The sequence below is a fragment of the Musa acuminata genome, chromosome BXJ1-2, assembly GCF_036884655.1.
Source record: "Musa acuminata AAA Group cultivar baxijiao chromosome BXJ1-2, Cavendish_Baxijiao_AAA, whole genome shotgun sequence".
In the NCBI taxonomy this organism is placed as follows: Eukaryota; Viridiplantae; Streptophyta; class Magnoliopsida; order Zingiberales; family Musaceae; genus Musa; species Musa acuminata.
This window is the reverse complement of record NC_088328.1, coordinates 32,555,549-32,574,785: the sequence shown is the minus strand read 5'-3', so window position 1 is coordinate 32,574,785 and position 19,237 is coordinate 32,555,549. Positions and strand designations below refer to the sequence as shown.

The 19,237-nt window shown below is 39.4% G+C and overlaps 3 protein-coding genes across 5 annotated transcripts; all 3 read right to left on the bottom strand.

Moving 5' to 3' along the window:
* Positions 1-81: 81 nt before the first annotated feature.
* LOC135610593 (oligouridylate-binding protein 1-like) lies at positions 82-7,340 on the bottom strand. Of its 2 annotated transcripts, none has more exons than XM_065105274.1 (12): positions 7,057-7,340; positions 6,093-6,154; positions 5,604-5,706; positions 4,158-4,234; positions 4,017-4,078; positions 3,821-3,908; positions 3,562-3,637; positions 3,447-3,477; positions 3,048-3,167; positions 2,334-2,419; positions 1,887-2,060; positions 82-702 (listed from the first exon to the last, which is right to left on the bottom strand). In XM_065105274.1, the coding sequence occupies exons 1-12, from the start codon at positions 7,192-7,194 to the stop codon at positions 424-426; spliced, it is 1,296 nt and encodes a 431-aa protein (XP_064961346.1). In that variant the 5' UTR covers positions 7,195-7,340; the 3' UTR covers positions 82-423. The 2 variants fall into 2 exon arrangements, with proteins under 2 accessions (XP_064961346.1, XP_064961355.1); XM_065105283.1 differs by having other exon boundaries at positions 2,334-2,416.
* A 3,446-nt stretch (positions 7,341-10,786) lies between these two features.
* On the bottom strand, positions 10,787-15,861 carry LOC103976739 (protein TIFY 10a). 2 transcript variants are annotated; one of them, XM_065105247.1, is made up of 8 exons: positions 15,616-15,861; positions 13,399-15,210; positions 13,034-13,120; positions 12,215-12,522; positions 11,845-12,007; positions 11,434-11,600; positions 11,285-11,342; positions 10,787-11,159 (listed from the first exon to the last, which is right to left on the bottom strand). In XM_065105247.1, the coding sequence occupies exons 4-8, from the start codon at positions 12,351-12,353 to the stop codon at positions 11,015-11,017; spliced, it is 672 nt and encodes a 223-aa protein (XP_064961319.1). In that variant the 5' UTR covers positions 12,354-12,522; positions 13,034-13,120; positions 13,399-15,210; positions 15,616-15,861; the 3' UTR covers positions 10,787-11,014. The 2 variants fall into 2 exon arrangements, with proteins under 2 accessions (XP_064961319.1, XP_064961327.1); XM_065105255.1 differs by having other exon boundaries at positions 12,215-13,120; positions 13,399-13,490; positions 15,141-15,210.
* Positions 15,862-16,987: 1,126 nt separating this feature from the next.
* On the bottom strand, positions 16,988-18,512 carry LOC135612166 (protein DEEPER ROOTING 1-like). The gene is made up of 2 exons (XM_065108054.1): positions 18,374-18,512; positions 16,988-17,721 (listed from the first exon to the last, which is right to left on the bottom strand). The coding sequence occupies exons 1-2, from the start codon at positions 18,510-18,512 to the stop codon at positions 17,150-17,152; spliced, it is 711 nt and encodes a 236-aa protein (XP_064964126.1). The 3' UTR covers positions 16,988-17,149.
* Between the last annotated feature and the right edge of the window lie 725 nt (positions 18,513-19,237).

Here is a 19,237-nt window from a genome sequence, read left to right as displayed (position 1 = left end):
AGCTAGCAATCGCCTAGCAAGAACTAGAGACTCGTTTACAGAAATGTACACAGATGACGCATGGAGATTTGGAGATTAGTATTGACAAAGACAAGAGTACCCCCATCAGGGATTTACATATAAGAATCAAACCATAAAAACAAGACAATGAGGATGCCCTCAATATCTTACAAACAAGAAGCAAAAAGGGAAAGAAAATGTAGAATAAAAGCTCCCCAGGTAGTCTTATCAAACCCTACAAAACATTCCATGTGCCTACACGATCGTTCGATAATTCGATCACAAACGAGAGGAGGGGCAGCACAACGGCCAGACAACGAAACATAGCAGAAGATGAGGTATAAGAGAGAAATATAAGGAACCATAAAGGGAAAAGCTATAAGATGGTCAGCGAATTGTTTGGTCTGCGGAGACAACCAATCACTAGTAATACATGAGCTGCTGGGCTGCGCTCGCGTTTTGGAAACCACCATCGTAGATAGCTTGGCTGCCGCCTGCGCCCATTGCCATCGCAGCTTGCTTCAGAGCATGCTGGCCCTGGGCATGCATCAGTGACTGGCTGGAGCTCATCTTGCTCAGTGCCAATGCAGGGTCGTAGCCAAAGAGGTCAGCTGCAGAGAGTCCGGGGAATGGAGCAGCTGCAGGTGGGGGCAGTGGTGCAGACGATGTACCCGGTGGTGTTGGTTTGCTGCCCCAAGAACACTGAAACATGAACAAATGAATGCACGAATCAAATATCCATAATCTGTTGCTCTACTACAAAATCTATCTGCATAAAAATAAACCTAGAGAAAAGAAACTACTAGGATAAATCAATTCGATATTACACTTCATCCACCTGGGCAGATCACAACTTCACAAAGTTGCATGTCGGACGGATGACATTCACATACCAAAGGTGCAATGTAGAACATCATTCGAGGGTCGGCTTCTTCAAAGCATCAGGTGAAGGTGTGGAGTATGTGCGAGGTGATAGTCTTTTATGAGATTACTTGGAAACATGAAGCAACTACATTTCAAAATACTAACCACATCTATGTTAGGCCTTTGTCAGTCACTGAGACATGGTCTTATTGGGGGTCTCCACAGCAACCACACTGATATTTTGTCTATTTTATTATGATAACTCACTTATATCATCAAAATAAAGCTCCAAGATCTATCATTTTGATCATATGTATGTGAAACTTTACCTTGATCCTGTGCTTTATATCTACATTTGAAGTGTTCTTGTATCTTATATCTAAAACTTAAAGCAGTAAAGCATAAAGACTTGGCCAGTCAAGGATTTTAATCTAATTTTACGGCATAATGGATAATTCATCCTTGAAAAGGTATCTTTTGTACTCCAATATGGTAGAAAGTAGGTAACATTAGCTCTTTCACAAAGGCTACTTGAGCAACTTTTCCAACTTATGTATATTCCCTCTCTTCGTTTCTCATCACCGATCTAGTAAAAATTTTCCAGTCATGAACAAGCATAATGAGTGTCAACAAACACAGAATGGGTCAAAGTGCACCCTGACCGGCTGGGAGCCTAGTTTGACACTGTTTAGCACAAGTCAAGTTCAATACCTGTATCAGATTCATCTCCTAAAGGAATCAAAGTTGGGTAAACCCAGTCTTGAAGAAAGAGATTATCACATCTTTTCCCAATAACAGTTTCATTTAAATTCATCCAAATAGTAAACAAGCAGTGCTTGAAAGGCAGATTGAACCGAAACATGCCATCAAAACAAGTCTTGTCAAGCCAATACTAACAATTTTAATTATGTAGTTTCAAAGATTCAAAAAAATCTGATACTAGACAGGTCAAATCCAAAAAATATTTTAAAAAAATAAGCTTTCCACTTCAGAGAAAATGAACGCAAATAATTCAACTCTACCTTGATTGGTTTCCCACAAAGAATTTGACCATTCCCGATTTGGATAGCCAGAGCAGCTTCAGAATGGTTACTGTATCTTACAAAACCAAATCCTTTCTCACGCTGTATACGAACTTCCTCAATGACTCCAGCACCAAGGCCATGGAATTGGCGATGGAGATCCAGTTGTGTAACCTGCCATTTTACATTTCAACTTACAACAAAGAAAAATGACCCCCATCCCCTTCCGCCAAAACTAAACTCGCAATAATTACGATCAAACAAGCATGACAAGCTTCAACAAGTGACTAAATATTCAAAAATGTAATGAGGCACAAGCAGGATATCCATCAAAGCATCAATACAAGCTTCATAACATGGTTTATTTTAAAAACTACTGAAATTTGTATATATAAAAGAGATGTTGATGCTTGCACAAAATCAAATAAGAGAGAAATGAATGCTTGCCTCGTGAGCAAGGTTACCAACATATACAGTTGTATATTGTGGATTATTCTCTGGACCATCATCATTTGTATTCTCTTGGCCATCTTCTGCCCCCAAAAAAAAAAAAAACGCACACACACACAGATTAACACAGAAAGCTCAAACTGAAAAATTACATAGTCTACAAACCAAGCCAGCACAATCAACATGAAAAAAGATCACCAAGAACAAAACTGTGTTCTTGACATACGAGCGCACCGGAATACTTGGCACCTAATTTAGTTATTTTTAAAGAAGAGCAGTTAACATGCTTGGCAATAATCTACTTATTCCAACTATTCAACAAGAACAACTCATGTATTCGACAGGTTACACAGTTATCTAAAATAAAAGATATAACAAAAAACAAGACATACATAGTTTTCACAGAATCATGAAGAATCCATTACACAGTCAAGGTAGTAGACTTACTTGGCCACCTCACTGAAACCATGTAGAAATGCTATGGTTCCCAAGGAATTTAGTATAACTACTGATTATTTTACATAATTAACAAACTTATTATATGATTTTTTTTTTACCAACTAAATTTCTAACCAGAAAGAAGCAGAAAAAATATATTTTTACTGATTAGCTTTTGATGCACAAAAGAAAAGATTAACAACATGATTGTAGAACTCACGAGAACAATATATATTGTACACTGCTACTACACCAGTTCAAGATGACACCCACCTGCAGATCCATTTGTTAGATCCATCACATTCTTTGAATCTGAATTTTGTTTGTCTTCGTTAGCATTAGCTCCCTTGGTAGCCCAGTTACAACGGATTTGCCGACTGCCAAGCCACTTGCCTGCGTAATTTCAGTATAAGATTGCTCAAATCAAGCTTGAAATTTTTGGAATTGAAACTTTTGGAATAGAACATCAAAAAGACAAGATGAATATCACAAGTCAAACCATATTAAGAAGCATAAAGTAAATACACATTAATAAGAGTTGCCCCATTAATCTGAACATATGTAAGGTGCACAAAGTAATCATTCGCCTGAAACCATCAATCAGCCTGAGAGAAGTTGATTGGTAGGTCATTGAAAAGTGTAATGACCAGAAATTGACAAAGTCGAACTCACCAGTTAAGTCATTGATGGCACTTTGAGCATCCTGTCAAAATAATAGTAAAAAAAGTGTTCACTGGACAAAATTCCATAATAATGAACCTAAGGCTGAGTATCAACTATCACTGACCTGTTGATTCCGGAAAGAAACAAAACCAAACCCCCTTGAACGCCCAGTTTTTTGGTCCCACATGACTCTTGCATCTCTAGAGAAAAAAGATAAAGGCAGGTCTACATGATTTCAGGCACGTAAAGCCAATTTCTCAAAACCTTTGGGCACAAAAACGAAGTTCTTACTAATTCCTTAAACGATATGACCCAATGAAAATTGACAAAATTCAGACATAAGAACATTATTAAAAACAAATACATAGGTAAAAAATTCTTACGAGCAGCTTGAATACACAGAGAAGCACGCAAACAAGGTTGCATCTGTGATCTCAGGGCTAAGATCACCAACAAAGATGTTGTAGTGGCCTATATATGCCCAATAATAAATCATCCTAAAGTCAGTATTTACATATGATACAAGTCGATCTGTAGTGCAGCACAAACTTTGCAAGTAAAATGATTGTAAAACTCGACCTGATGTGTCCTCTCTTTGCCCACTGGCATACGCCCAATTAACCTTAAGAGGTTGGCCAAACCTGCAAAGCTACATGATATCAACCATGACACATGCTATTAGAAAATAACAGACAACACAATTTTGATGACCCAACTTACAGCTGCCTCCCATTAAGTGTTACAATTGCAAGTGCAGCTGACTGGCGGTCATAATAATCAACAAAACCAAATGATGACTGCAAAGTCAAAGCAAAGCATGATGAGCATATCAGAGCTTAGAAGATCTAAATATCAGTCAGTAATTTACATTAATGTACAATACATATGGTACCACAAAATAATATAAATACCATGCCAGTATAATCATCATGTAAGCCACAGTGCATATTGCACCATGCCATTACGCTGCATGCAATGGCCGCATAGGCACGTGACCTTATGATGCATGCAAATGCCTAAACCGGATGGAACCAAGCATCCAGCCATCTCGATTTTCTAGATAAAATCCTCATTGGTCATGGTGCACCAGTCAACATGAATACCAATTTAAAAAAGATTCATTTCGATTGGGTAAAATAGGTCTAGTTTTCTATTATTTTTTCTCGTTTCCTTTTACTTTCTTAAATAATCACTTTAGTTATATGTCCTAAGATGATGACTTCGCCTTGTAATACAAGCTCCAAAATTTGAAATTTCTTTTGCCACCGCTTTCTAGTTGCTTCTCAGTTTTTTTTTTGTAATATCATTTGTTGTTGTCAATGTTTTGTTTTCTTGTTTATAATATTTTAGTCTTCGAATGGCAAACATATAGTTGTGTAAATTTCAGCCACATGTAAACAATCTTACGAACTAATTTGAGTTCCTCTCACAAGTTAACTATTTAAAAGAAACTAGCAATATTTAAAATTTCATATGTTGACTACTTGTTAAATGAGCCAAGATGGTTGAGGAAGATGAACATTTCAAGTGTTATGAAAATGCTAGGCCATGCAAATTATCTTTCAGCAGACACTAATGGGACATAATGTAAATTAATTGCTCTGAACATCTCATGTTTCACTGATTTGCAATTGATTGACGTTGTTTGTTCTTTTGTAATCTAGTCGACTTGAATTGTATCCGTGTTGTTATCGTTATCAACTAGATTAATGATATAATTGACTAAATAATTATTTATTTTTTCACCTAATAGTCATTTTAATCCTCAAAATCCATATAATAAATTCTGTATCCATTCCTAACCAAACTTGTCAGGGTGTGAATCATACCATGCATATGCACAGTATGTCACTGAGTTAATGCGGGGAGCGGTACATCTTAAAAGCACAACTTTCAGGAGTGCCAGTTCTCTGCAAAAAAGTACTAGCATGGCAAACCTAAACAAGGATCCTGAAATAAGAGCAACTCATGAAATTCAGATTGAAGTATGGAGATCATTAGAGATAACAAGTTCAATATCATGTTCCGCTATAAATCAAGCTATTCCATTCAACAAGAATGCACAAAATGCTGAAATAGTAATGCCAAGGACTAAATTTTCAACAAAATTTAATATTATAAGCACTTCAACCAAAGAGCTATCTCAAAGTAAAGCGAATAACTGACTTTCTCCTTCCTGATGAGCTTGCATCCTTCAACAAGTCCAGTACTTTGGAAAACCTCTTGAAGAAGGGCTTCGGTAACCTGAAGATGAACATTACCTACGTATCTGTATTTGTTCATACAGAATAATGTAGGAGAGAAAATCAAATTCAACGATACAACAGCATAAAAAAGCCAAAATTAATAATTCAAAAACACATTTTCAACATCCTCAGTACACATTCCTAATCAAGACAATTCACAAACTATGGCAGTCCAAAATTCACGATAAATAGTGTGATAGCTTCTCAACAAAAACTACATTATATTATTATCAGGTTAATGAAATAGTCATGCATGATTTTATAACTCCAAAACAAGTTAAAACAAATAAAAGAAAAAAACCCACTGATGCACACTCTAGAAAAGAAAATGTGTGCACAACTAAAACGGCAACAAAGGCACATACAAAAATATAGTAAAGCAAAAAGAAAAAGCCCTGATGACACTCACACACTGCGACATGTGCTTGGATCAAATCCAGGAGGCAGATTCCCACTTAGGATTGGTTCTATCTGCAAAATAAAAGTCAAAATGAACAAATAAAAAAAAAAGAAAAAACTTACAACTATAATAATCCTAAACAGTACATAGCTACGATATATCAGAAAATTCCGAAAGGGCACTCTATGATAAGTCAGAAAGAAGAAAGAATTAGTCCTGAACCAAATGCACTCACATTCACAATGTCAAAATTTTTGCTCTAAGACCCATTCACTCTTAACCAAATGAAGATAGGTCTGAAGATAAGCGGAAAGGCTGGCAGACATTTGGTTTTTGGAGTTTTCCATTAACAGCTCTCGCAGCATTGCAACAACATTTGATATATTTCAAATAAAAAACTAAAAATTATAAACGAGGAGCTTCGTGAAATTCAGAAAGACACTGATTAAAAGTTTGGTTTACTCGTCTAGAATTTTTTCCCAGAAAACAAATGCACGGCCCCAGGACTGACCGCAGTAATTTCAATCAAAGGAGGCCATACAGCGAGAAAGAGTGTTCGCTAACCATACAAGCAGAATGAGTTACGCTAGAAATCAAGCAAACGACAAAACCAATTTGTTATCGAGAAGTAACAGAAAAACAGTCAATCAGAAAACGCGACAATGCAAAGAAAAAACCACATATTTAGATCGGCACATAATTACGCTTCCAAGAACCCACATGAAGAGGGAGAAAGATGCCACATGCCCGTAACGGGACTACGAAAAACCACGATTTGGTCATCCAACTAAAAGGAAAGCCTAATTTCGCGATCCAACTCAACGAAACCCTAAATCAAAAACAGTACGAAACGCTCGCAACAAACAATCTTTAATCGAGGGACAGAAACTGCGAAACCACAACAAAAGACGAAATTTTTTTATCCGATCGACACGAATAGGGATGCGAAGGCGACGGGAGTGGGGGTGGGAACCTGAGGAGCGGCCAGGAGCCCAGGGTGGGGGTAGAGGGCCTGCTGCTGCTGCTGCTGCTGCTGCTGCTGCTGCTGGAGGAGGAGGGCCTGCTGCATCAGAGCCTGCTGCTGCTGCTGCTTGAGCCTCTGCTGCTGCATCGTTCCTCGTCCTAGGGTCGTCCTCCGACACCACCCCGATCCGAGTTCGACAGTATCGTGGGGTGTAGCAGTAGGGTTTACCGAGAAAGAAAAGGGGGACGACGAAGAAGCAAACCCTCGCGACCCCGAGAGAGAGAGAGAGAGAGAGAAAGAGTAAACCACGACGTCACGTGTCCTCTATATTGACTCCTTGGTTGACGACACGTGCTTTTCACGTTACACTAAATGAAGCACCAGATTACAAGAGTGCTTCTCCCTTCTCAGCAGCAACACACAACAGATGCCAATCTTTTAGCACGCAGAAACAAATATGAGACTACATAATAAGTTCCACAAGAATCATATACAGATCAAATCCAAGAAGTAATAAAAGGAAAAATAGTGGCAAAAGTCCATGTGGAGACATCATAATGATTTGTAGACTGTCTTAGATTCGAATTCATGTGTATGTATTTAATGGAACAAAAAAATATCATTTAAAAATAGTGATAAGAGATTAAAAAAAAAAAGCAATAGTTATGTATTATGTGAACAACAGCATAGAACTTGAGGTAGTAAAAATAATTAAAATAAAAAAAGTCATTATAGATGATATTATTTAGTTAAGACGACAATATCAACCATTTTAGCCAACCATATACTTCATTTCATTACAAAACCATATGAATTTTGTCTCGTGCTGCCACATATTCGTCCGTCGACGGATCCATCCATCCGGTGCTTCTCCTTCCTCTCTTCTGTCTTCTCTTCTCATCTTGTCTAGTCTAGTTGTCATGTTCTCTTTATCCTTTTCTTTCCTTTTTTTCGTTTCTCAATGCTGACTGGTATACCGGCGTGTCATGTTTCGATACGCTACATACCAATCCGGCGGTATAGATCCAAGAATTGAAATTTTGTTTACCTCCTCTTCTCATCCTGCCTAGTTTAGTTGTCTTGTTCTGTTTATCCTTTTTTTTTTTTCTTCTTCTCGTTTCTCAATACTAACTAGTATACCGACGTGCCATGTCTCGTTATGCTGTATACCAATACGGCGGTATAGATCCAGGAATTGAAAATTTAAAACATGGTTTGGAGTAGTGACCACAGAGTATACTGGAATATCAGTTTACAACCTCTAAGATTTTTAGGAAAAAGAAAAAAAATTGTGTTGATCAGAGATTCAGTTGAACATGATACTGCTGCTCCTTTGGTGGAGTTTATTGAATCCTAGCATATAGTAAACATATGCTGTTGAGACCCTACAGACCTCAAACAAGTGGATCCAGGTGGATTTCTAGTATGGCGATTCAATAAGAACAAGGACCATCAAACTCATACCACCCTTGCTATCAGACCAAAAACAAAAACACAAAGATCAAACCAACACAAATTTCATGTATTATAACCCGCTTGAGGATTTATATATCAATTGAAATTTTCTGGCACTCACCATAGTTGGTCTTAGCTTAGCATATGAGGAAGAGAGGAGGCATTAAACATCTGGTAAATCATGTTTGGTTGGATGCAGTTAGTACGGATTCTATCTGGTTAAGTATCATGTACAAGAAAGCAAGTGATAAGCATCAGTTTCCTTGAGATCTACCTCAAGGATCAAGTCACTCTCTGGAGGCATAGGAATTGAGTTCATCATATATGGAATAATGCAATCAAGGACACACTACTTGATTTCCATCAATAACTAGAAAGAATAATGCTGGACATTTCTGGAAGATTGCTGCAAATCTTTATTAGAACAAGGGAGCAATTTACCTTTGTTATCGAATCCCCGACCATCTCGAAGGAAGATTTTTTACAATCAAGCGGATTTTAGTTTCATCAAAAGTCAATAGTGAGATTCATCTCGACATGAGACACTGAACACATTTGTTGATCCACAATTCTGTGGAGGATGATCTTCTTAGTGTTTGCTAAATGCATTTACTAGTGATTGTTTTTTGTTCTTTCGCAGGGAGTTGTAACCACTGTCTTGGCAAATCAAAGTAGATGATCAAACATATGTGGGTATCACTTGAAACAGAAGCAGGTAAAGATTTAGTACATGATATATGGGATAACGCAGCTTAAGAACAAATGGTTATTTTGCAGTATCGAATGGGAAAACAAGTTGCCATCATCAAGGATTATTAGTCAACGCAATATCTTGAGTGGGAGTGATGTTTGTTGATAGGTTTGTCTTCCTCAATTTAGATTAGAAGATCACCAATTCCATTTCCTCCCCCCCCTATATGACTATCTACTACTTTTGACTCCTCCAGCTACACATGATCCTTTTGTTTCTCACACTTAATAAAACCTTTACATGACATGTGCCTTGATGTTAAAGATTTAGAAGAGATTTCCTCCTTGTATTCCAAATGATGGCAACCATGTGAAACTTATCAAAATTCCATGATTCATAGTGACTTTGTATCTCACTCTCACATTTTCTACCTAAAAGGCCATAAATTAACCTAATGTGATCAACAAAGCAAGTTCATGGCACAAGGACCACCACAGTTAACTAAAGATCTTAGCATAAATCTTTTAGAATCTTACTTTAAAGCTCTCCTAATTGTTTAGCAACTGGGCTAATCATTGAGAATTATTGACAACAACAAGTGGCTACTTGTCGAATATATTACTTGAATCAAAAGATTTGGTAAGGATTCACCAGCCAACTAATCTTGACCCTGGTTGTCCTGTGATCAACCCTTTGAATTAAGTACAAGTTTCTTATGAACATAGTAATCATTCAAAGAGAAGGAATGGTTCCGATGAATCTGAAGGTTTCTTTTTCCTCCTATTTCCACACAAGAAGTTGTCTTTTACCAACCAATCCCCACCATCAACCGCCTTGTGCTCTACTACAAGTTGGCATATACAAAACAAAGTTGAGGTCAACTTCGTTCTCCATGATACCTTCACATGGAAATATTTGCCCTCCCAACACTATTACTGTTCCATTTGTTTCCTTCAAGTGAAGGGAATTCCAAATCCTTGAGGTCTTCAATTACCAGTCAGTTCTAGCGTCCGTAAGAAGGCATGACTTGTTTGGTATAATCAAATCCTCATCAAACACATGCTCTTTTGTAGTTTTGAACTCCAAGGAGGCTGACTAAATACTTTAGTTTGAATGATCATCTTCAGTGACTAAAGTGAAAGTTAGGTCTCAGTAAAAATTAATTCTTGGTAGACAGGCCTTTGATTAGAATAGATAATATCGGTCACTTTGCACAGAAGATGAAGAAAATTAGAGTTACTTTCTTCAAAGAAGATTAATCATCTTCTAGATGGATAACAATATGAAATTCCTCATTCAAGATACAGCTATATTTCTTTTCCTTTTAACCTGCAAAGAAATATTCCTAGGCCTCCATTTTATCTAGAGCTGTTAATGAGTGACAAAGAATCAAAATTAGGAAGACTAGTGGCAATTGGTTCTCTTCCAACTTTGTCAAACCAATAATGAAACCGATATACGTTTGAATAGAATTTCTTTTTCTTACTTCAGAGAATCTATAACAATCAACAGCATATGGGGAAGATAGCAACAGAATCACAATTATTTCAGACAGCATAAGAGAAGAACACCATGAGCAGCAAAGAACACCAATTCTGCAAACAAAATTTGTATTGAATTTATCATGATAATAGGTACATGTATGTTCCTTTGATTCCTATAAGGCAACAGTATGAGACAGTCTGTTAATAAGGAAGAATCTGAAACCTAAGTCGTCAGTGACATCGAACACATTTTTTACAGTACCACGAAGAAGTATTCTAGAAAAAGAAGTAATCAAGACTTGACATCATCTGAGATTCCTGAGCCTTACGGGTGATCCTATCTGGTGTGCTCAGAGCTCAGACTGAGGCTGGGAAATGAGAATTGAGGACCCAAGCCAAGCCATGATCCGCTCTTCTCTTGCTTCACAGGATTCACCGTTTCAGGAGAGGCAGTAACGTGATATGGTGCTCTCGCACTGATCCTGAAATTTTTTTCAGAGGTTAACCGGTTAGACTTACGGACATGACACTGCAACAACAATTAATCAAGAAACATTCAGCAACATGTTTGCTTCGCTCAGCAAATCATGAAGCAAGGGTTACCTACCGATCTTTTCTCTTCTCGAGGAATCGCTGGAGTGACGCATTTCGAGCGATAGGAAGGTCTGTAGTTCAACCAAACAACAACATTAGTGACTTGTAGATTTGCAAAGATATTATCCAATCTCAATTTAACAACAAGGAGAGATTCATTACAAGATAGATTAGGCTGTACTGTTCTTGATAGATGGCCAGATTTCTGTGCAGTTGAGCTCCCCTTGCTTGCTAGCTGCAACAGATCCTTGGCTTTCTTAGCTGGAAAATTGTCGAACACCATCACCTTCCCTCCATAGAAGATTGTGAGTTGGTTCCTTTCTTGTTTACTGCAGTACAAGCAGCCATATAAACAATCAGAACACCCTCAACATTCTCATTACAGACGAGCACCAAGTTTAGTTAAGAGCATGGGATGAAATAACGGACAACGAACAGAAACATGGATCAAACCATTGTACTCTATCATCTAAAACCATAGCATTTCTAAGATTTATATGCATATGGGAAAAGATTAGATTTTTCTTCGAAAATTGAAGGATAATTTGAGTTGTTTGGATGAAGAGTTGGTACCTGGCATCTTCGGCCACAGCCGCGAGAGAGGGGACGAAGCCAGCCCGCTGTGGAAACAGCTCCATGGCGTTTCCGGCGGAGGAAACGTCTTCCTCCTTCTCGCCGTCCGCTCCCGGCAACAGGCTCATGGTGGTCGGCGGCGGCCGAAACGCTTGCGATTTGCCTAAAAGATGGACCGAAGCGAGTCAGTCGAACGGTGGCTTGCAATCTGGATCCCTAAAGAAAAGAAAGCTCCGATCTTTTGGAATATATCTCCCGAAAACCAAGGTTTCGGAGATGATTCAAGAAAACCAAGACGAACTAGTTCATCCAGTCCCCAAACATTCGAAATCCAAACAACTTTCGCGTCGAAACCCCATCAAGCTCTCACCTTTGGCGGCGTATTCGGGTCGTTGGCCCATCTCGATCCCTAACTCGGCGACGCTCCCCTTCTCCTTGATGTAACGGCTGAGGAGGCTACAGGTGACGGCGAAGTTGGTCTTCCCCTGCTTCCGCGCCGCCATCTCCATCGTCTCTTTCCCACTCACCGGCTATCGGATGGCTCGATCCAAAAAGCTTCGCTTCGCCTCCCGAGAACAAGCTCCAATGCACCGATCTCCTCTCCACCTCTCTTCCGCTCGAGCCACCGGTTCTCGACAGCGCTTCTCTTGCCTCCCCGATCGCCTTATGTCTCGTCGTCTATGTATAGGATAGTTATAGAACACGTGACGATAAAACAAAACGCAGGTGAGGAAATAATTTACCACACAAACATATTTATCACGTAATTCAAAATAAATATACGGAAATTATCTAAATACTAACATAAATTAAGGATTCAACTAATACATATTTTTTCCCTTAGGACGGAGTGGGCGAGGGTGGGTGGACCGAGTCCAAGAAGATTACCTGTGCTCTCTTCTTTTTCTAATGCATGTGCTTTGACTAATGCGGTTGACCTGTTCAATGTTGGGGTTTGGTTCTGGCAAACAAAACGTGGAAAATGTTGGGGGATTTGGGACGGCGACGACAAATGGAGGACGTCAATCGTGTCGCGCCACGGATCATCAATCGTGGCGGCTTAGCAGAGAGATGTTGGAATCACGTTTGAATTAAAAATTGTGCATACGATTTATTTCATAGCTCAACATAAAATAAAACAAAGAGTTGAAATATTGTCTGTATAGTAAATGTGATAATAAGACTACACCTTCTTCTAAATGTCGGCTAAAACATGAGATTTCTTGGATCAAAGATTCGCGTTGTGTTGATCATTCACGAGGACTCCGTTCTCTTCCTGTTTGACAATGAGCACGGAATCAGATGATGATAGCATGAGCCGACAAGTATAAAGATGATATATGTAGTTGAATTGGAAGAAATTATTTACACTCTATTTATCTATTTTCGATTGCTAAACTTATTTCAATCCATGGGTTGCAAAATTATAAGATGTCAAGCAGCAAAGAAAAGAAGCATATAAAATTTTCAGGTTTTCGATGAGTCATGATAATAATTCTGCAAACCAATATTTCAATTTTATCAGAAGGAATGAAGAAAAGGGGCTTTCTTTACTTGGCTGATCCGAAGCAAACTGCAACAAGAAACCTCATTCTCTGTCTCATGGAGCCTTTCAGATCTGTGGCATCGCTTCCAGTTTTTTGAGCCTGTCAGCAGTACACAACAATGTTGTCATTGGAAGAAATAAAAAAATACTTGAGGTAGATTTTTCTTTGCAAATGATGCTACTTCCATTTTCAACATGTATAACGAGTATGAAATACTAGCCAAATGTATCCCAGTTATCTTCATCGTATGAGGTGGAAATGTGCCATGAAAAGAAGTCGCAAGAGATGCTCTGCACCGACTTTACTGACGCATTATGTCGAGCAAGCCCAGAATAACAAAGAATGAGCAAGAACAAGCAAGCCAAGTAGACCTGACTACAAATTGCCTGAGGGTGGCAACACATGAAATTACAAGGTTAAAGCAAGCCGATATGAAGAATACAAAGGCATGTAAGAAAAATGTGCACGTATAGTTTAAATGATAATTAGTGCGGAGGAATCTAGGAAAAAGCACTTATGAAAATATATCGATGCCTCTAGAAGCATGTATAAGAGTACAAGAGTATCCGACTACGAGGTTGTGTTAACTAGGCAATGGTACTCGCACTTCTAATCTCTGCAACTGAAACACATAGGAGTTTAAGCAGTATACATCAAACCAAATGGAATCAAGTATCCAACATATTAACAGTCAGGTAAGTATCAAAAGAGATAATGATACTAGTTCGTTTATAAAGACGACATTCTCCACATGGATCAGAGACCAAGTAGAATATCACAGTACATATCTCCTACGCTGCACGATGAATCAGTTCCTCTTAGTCAAAATGAATTACATGACATGATCATCAATAAGATGGAATACAGAATATATTCCCTCATTTCACCCATTCGAACTAAATAATGATATAACGAATCTTCTTTTGTCACCGGACTTCCCAATCATATTCATTGTAACACTATTGTATCAATTTTACAAAGATCCAATAGTATTCCACAAGCTCGTAACATTGGTCATGATAAACCCTAATTTATTGCTTCCTCTCCACTAATAATGTCCACTCCTTCAATTTCCTCCCAAAAAAGGGATTTTGCATAATGAGTTTTTGATATTAAACGATTCCTGCTAAAAAAATTGTGAAAATCATATCTGCAAGTGAAGTAGGCACTTCAAAAAACCAAGAATGCCGTGGAAAATGTATCAAGATTTTGAAGTGATCTTTGGAATTCATGTGTTCTTGCAGTTGAGAATCAGGGCAAGAATAAATACTTCCATGCATTTAAGACTAACCCCACAGAGAGAATGTTTTTACCCTCAATCACTGCCAAGTGAAGCTATAAGCTGTAGCATTACATGGGTCACGGAAACAAAGTTGCATTTGATCAGAGTTTGACTATCATATCGGTTGGAAATGGTATACAAGAAGTGAGGAGAAAGATAAAAAGGAACTAACATATATAAGTAATGTGATATATATTTCTCATCTGCAAAGGTCATATATACTTCGGTCACTACCTTAAAACTTAAGCACTAAATGTTTAATTCAACTAATATGATACTGGTGAGTTGCAATTTAAGTATATAAATGAATAAAGCCATATAGCCACAATTTCTTGCAGGGATCCCTTTTACAAAAAAACAGCCAACTCTCCTAATAGTTGCCAACTCAATATCTCACCATTCCTCAGACACCTAAAGTTGACCACATAACCAAAATTCACCCTTGAATGAATGCTGCAGAGCCTTACCACTATGTGAGCTCAAACTGAGTGGTAGAGTATTCTTTGCAGCTCCATCTGAATCTGAACACCACAAATCCTGCCAGTTAAACAAGAATGGGGTGAAGCTTGCGCTTACTGACCAGATTTACACAACAAATATTGCAGAAATCAAAGAAATACATTACGGGCCTTATGGTATTCACATCCTCATTAAAAGAAAACCATAATCATATGAATCAAAGAAAAAATGTCCCTAAATAGGATATTTATAATCCATAACAGGTTCCGACTCTAACCAATCAAAGTGAAGAAACAAGATCGCTTGAGAGAAAACAAAGTTAATGCAAGAAAAGACAACAAAATCGGAACTTTCGACCTAAAGAATGCTCAAATTTAAGAGCTGATAGAAAATCTATATTTTCCGCGTATTCATTACAGAAAATTTATCCAACAACACCATGTAAATATTTGCAACCATTCAGATCAACTGGCCGAAGCTTACCGTCAAGGTAGCTCGCAAAAGAGGTGGAGAGCAAGACACCTTCCTGTTCCGACCACGACATTGCGCTCCGACCCTTTCGGACCCATCGGCAGCCCGAATTCCCCTTTGCCTCATCACCCCACATCTCACGATCTCCCCATATCCTTTTGCAACCCTAGCATCGTCAAGCCCGACACACCAGCGGCAGCAGCCATCACCTCCGGCCCGACTCCGAAAACCCTGTCCGGAATGGCGACGCCTTTTTCACGTATCCAACGAATCGGAAAAAGAGTTGATTTGGCGCATGACGACGAAGAAATATATCTTCAGATGAACGGCTGAGATTGCATTCAGACACGACGTGCGTCGTCGGATGACTTCACCGATGAACGGGGAGCTGGCGGAGGGATTTGATGACGGAGACGCAGCAGCAGCTCACGTAGCAGAAGCGTCGTAAGCGCCACGTGTGCTAGACGCACCGACGCCTCACCTTATCGTGCCGAGAGACGAAACACCGGGCGAAGCCCTCCGATTTGTCGACAGTTGTGGGCCCCACATTTGGAATAGCTCCACATTTGATTCCAATTTTATTACCTTAATGTGTGATTTGTTAGATCAGAACACAGAAGACTCGTCTAAAAGAGCTCTAAATTGTATTTAGAGGCATTTCCTTCACGGATTAATGAAGAAGGAAAAAAAATTAAGTTATAAATTGACAACATATATATATATATATATATATATATATATATATATATTTACAAATAGATAACATAAGAATATTAGAATTATAAATAACAAAAATGGGTCGTCAAAGTTTGCGTGGGTGCAGATAGATTTCTTCTACAGGTCTCCACTCCACTGTCTGAGAAGATCACAATTGCTGACAATATCTCAGGGGCAAGCACAGCTGACAAGCTCAAGAATTATTGCATCTCAAATTACATGTGCACAAGAGAAAGATGATTGAGCCATTCATCAAAATGCTTTATAACATCTGCATGACAATTTCCTTTTCTTTTACTATTAACACTCAAAAGCATAAATTCACAGCAAAAATGCAGTGTTTCTCCTCTGCTAAAACCCTTCTGGTTCGCTTCTCTGCTCCACGTTCAGTCTGGGACTCCCAAGCAATTGGCATACCTTCAGTGGCTTCTTCATAAACATCAACACTATCAGAGAGAGAGAGAGAGAGAGAGAGAGAGAGAGAGAGAGAGAGAGAGAGAGAGAGAGAGCTGCCTTCGATCATACTGACACTCAATGCCATATTGGTTTCTAGATCTCTAGAACGATATCTGCAAGCAAGAACAGTTTCACATCAGTGGCCATCAAAACATGGTATTACCATTGTAATGCAAGAATTGATTGTCTTACACTCGGAATCTGTCTTAACCCATCTACACTGGTCTTTCCTACGGTCATCCTCCTCCACCTTTGATGCCTGCAACTTCTCGTTGGGTTTGCTCTCCAAGTAGCTTCTCATTGATGTTGGAGCAGAGCTCTTCTTGGTAAGAATTGCCTTGAGAATCTGTCATCCAAGGTTCGCATGAAGGCTTCACGTAGATGACAAATCTCCACGAGGAAGAAAGCAAACAAGAATTTGCCATACCTTCTCGATCCTTGGCTCAGGAATGGGGTCTCTGAAGCTTGGAGGTGACTCGAAGCCACTCCCACAGACACATATCTTCTTCAGAAGAAATGAAAGTGATTTCTTCTTGATGGCATTGCGGTTGCCCTGTAATGCATCCTTCACTTTGCTCAGTATGATCTTGGTGTAGGGGGAGAGATCGCCATTGTTGTCGAGCTTCAAGCTGGTGGTCCTGTCGACCTCCAAGCTCGACGGGCAATTGAGAAACCTGTTCAGTGGCAGATTAGCTCTACCTTCTTCTTCTTCTTCTTCGGCGATCTCGGATCCGCTGGTGCTACACTTTGGCTTTCGGCTCAGCAGCTTTGCTAGCTCTTTCTGTAGTGTGTTCACTTCTTCTGCCGTGAAATCAAGCAAGTCTTCTGAAGCATCCAAGTTTTCTGCGATTTGTGGGTCTTGTTTCATGTCGTTGATGCCGAATGTTCCGATTGCCAACAGGGCCTGCGGCCACTCGCTGCGTTCATTTCCAGGAGCTGAAGCACCTGATGAATAGTGTGATCATTCTACACGATGCCAGACGGAAGATAGATGACACAGATCAAAGCAAGAATGGGAAGCTCACTCACGAGAAGCAGAACACTTCTTCTCTGGTCTCCCATTGAACTTGTTTTGCACCCAACTCAAGATCTAAAGCCAACACAAGCCACAAACTCCGTCAAAATGTTGATGACAATGAGAGATAGAGAACGAGAGAGAAGATGCTTTATTCCTTACCCTCATGTTTCAGATCCTAACAAAGAGGCAGAGAGAGAGAGAGAGAGACAGAGAAAGCGCGCTTGCTTGCTTGCTGAGAGTGTCTACAATCTTCTCATTCGTTTCTGCACTACAGAGAGCACTTGGAAGAGACAGAGAGAGAAGCCAAGCGACTACCTGGAACTTCCTTCGGCAAATGGGATCGATGGAGGGGTTATATAGACGGTGAGCAAAGTGCTACAGAATTGCCATGGCCATATTGTATCGGTCTAAGGTCACTGCTGACGATTCACCAACCCTTCTCAGCCTCTACGCTCCACAAATATCCTCTCTCGACTGAGCATTGAGCGCTCCCCATGCATGGATTACGATCATGAGACGAATGCAAGGTTCGCTTTTCCGTGCCGAGTTTGCTGACAGAAGCCTTGTGCGGTTGCATACATTTCGGCGAGCACATGGTTCTGTCCTTGAAGAGAGAAGGGTTGGGATCAGATCTTGATGGCCAAAGAAGCAATCCCTCTCGAAAGAGCTTGGGGGCATGCACATCTGAGCTTTCAGGAGCAGCTTTGCTGCCTCCCATCACATCGTATGGCAACTGGCACTGCACAGAGGTGGCGAGGGGTAGAACCCAGCCACCCTACAGCGGCGTAGGGACATGGAAGCGTGCTTGTGCTTGGAAAGCTAACAACATCATCTTGCAGCCATAATAAGGCGAGCAGTTGGATTCCTTCTACTGTTGGGGCTACGAATGAGATGCCATGGCACAGGTAACAGTGGCCATCAGGTCAGCTTGGGATACGTTTCAGTCCAACACACAGCACATTTAGCATATCAATGCAACAAATGCATGCCAAATGAAGGGGATGGTGAGAGAGACAGTATAGACTATGCAAATTTGTACCATGCAATTCAATTTATTTCATCTCAGCTCTCATATCAATTCAAGCTTCCATACCTGACTTCATATGGATCTCATTGCATCTCAAATATAATGAGTTAAATATAAACCACATTTCTTCCCATCTTTCAAGTTTCAGGATATTTTTATTTTTTTAAGTATGTCTTTTCAAATCTCAATGCCATGAATTGAATTTGTTTATTTATGCTGCATTGAAAGATGTGTGACAAAGTTTAATCTCTCACATGAAGGTTATGAGCTTTATTTGTGCATGCACACCATTGAATGTTCTTCACAGTTGATCTTGAGAATCCATGTTAGGTTTAAGCTTTACCAATTCCAATTCCAATTCCACTTCAATGAATGAGTTCATCTCAAGTTCCTTTTGCATCAGAAAGAAAGAACAA